This window comes from Cebus imitator, unplaced genomic scaffold (genome assembly GCF_001604975.1).
Source record: "Cebus imitator isolate Cc_AM_T3 unplaced genomic scaffold, Cebus_imitator-1.0 Scaffold201, whole genome shotgun sequence".
Taxonomy (NCBI): domain Eukaryota; kingdom Metazoa; phylum Chordata; class Mammalia; order Primates; family Cebidae; genus Cebus; species Cebus imitator.
This window is the reverse complement of record NW_016107516.1, coordinates 478698-479927: the sequence shown is the minus strand read 5'-3', so window position 1 is coordinate 479927 and position 1230 is coordinate 478698. Positions and strand designations below refer to the sequence as shown.

The window sequence follows — 1230 nt, the reverse complement described above, 5'->3', positions numbered from 1 at the left end:
AAAAAAAAAAAAAAAAAATTAGCCTCTAAAATAATATTTTTCAGACCTGAACGTAGTCCCTGATGGAAAATAAGAAGCTATACAGTGTGCTAAATTCCAAATGTATGCACAAGTAATTTTGTGAATGTTTATCTGGCTTTGGCTTATAATTTCAATATCTGAAATAAAATTCAATATTTATTTTCTACAGTTTTTCCTATAATAGAGCACTCCAGAACTGAATTTAAGACTGTTCACATTGCAGGACCCTTTAGGAACTATAGCCTGGTGCTCATCTCTTACCGACACCTCTAGGCAGCCAGCCCTCTCGGGAATTGCTGCAAAGATACATACTCTCCATACTATCTAGGGGAATAATAACTGCATTACCTTGGTAGGCAAAATCACTTAAAACACTAGCTCCAGGGATACAGTAACCTCTTAAATTATCTAAATAGGCTGAATCAGAAGATGAGAAACAAGCCATCTTCATGAGACTCAGGGAGGATTTTGTCAATTAAAAACAATAAAGGAACATTTTCCTAAAACATACTGAATAATGATTCCATGCTTATAACATAAAAACGTATAATCAACTGCAGTATAATTTCATTTTGAATGCAAAAAGGGCTAACAGGTAAAATTTAAATTGTTTCTACCTGCATTGTGTGTCTCCCGGTTTTTCTTTCTGAAAAAAAAAAAAAAAAAAGTATGGATAAAAGGTAACATGAAAATAATGAGAAAGTATTTTTACCACTTTATACTTTAACAATCATAAAAATAATTTTTATGAATTTGTATTTGTTGCATCAATAAGAAACAATCTGAAGAAACATTTCCTTAATATACATTATGGTACAAAAATTTAATGGCAGAGAACCTCAATATAAATTTAGAAACCACAGGCCAGGCACAGGTGGCTCACACCTGTAATCCCAGCACTTTAGGAGGCCAAGGCAGGCAGATCACGAAGTCAGGAGTTCAAGACCAGCCTGGCCAAGATGGTGAAACCCCAACTCTACTAAAAATACAAAAATTAGCCAATGTCTCATGCCTGCAATCCCAGCACTTTGGGAGACTGAGGCGGGTGGATCATGAGATCAGAGTTCCAGACCAGCCTGACCAAGGTGGTAAAACCTTGTCTGTACTAAAAATACAAAAATTAGCCAGGTGTGGTGGCAGGCACCTTTAATCCCAGCTACTTGGGAAGCTGAGGCAGGAGAATCGCTTGAACCTGTGAGGTGGAGGTTG

General features: G+C 36.6%; 1 protein-coding gene across 2 annotated transcripts in view; it reads right to left on the bottom strand.

Annotated features, from left to right (window-relative positions):
• The window catches only part of USF3 (upstream transcription factor family member 3), a 56752-nt gene that overhangs the window by 16955 nt on the left and 38567 nt on the right, over positions 1-1230 (bottom strand). For both annotated transcript variants that reach the window (XM_017547745.2, XM_017547746.2), the window contains exon 4: positions 639-667. In XM_017547745.2, the coding sequence (XP_017403234.1) occupies positions 639-667 (29 nt within the window). The remainder of the gene's footprint in view (positions 1-638; positions 668-1230) is intronic.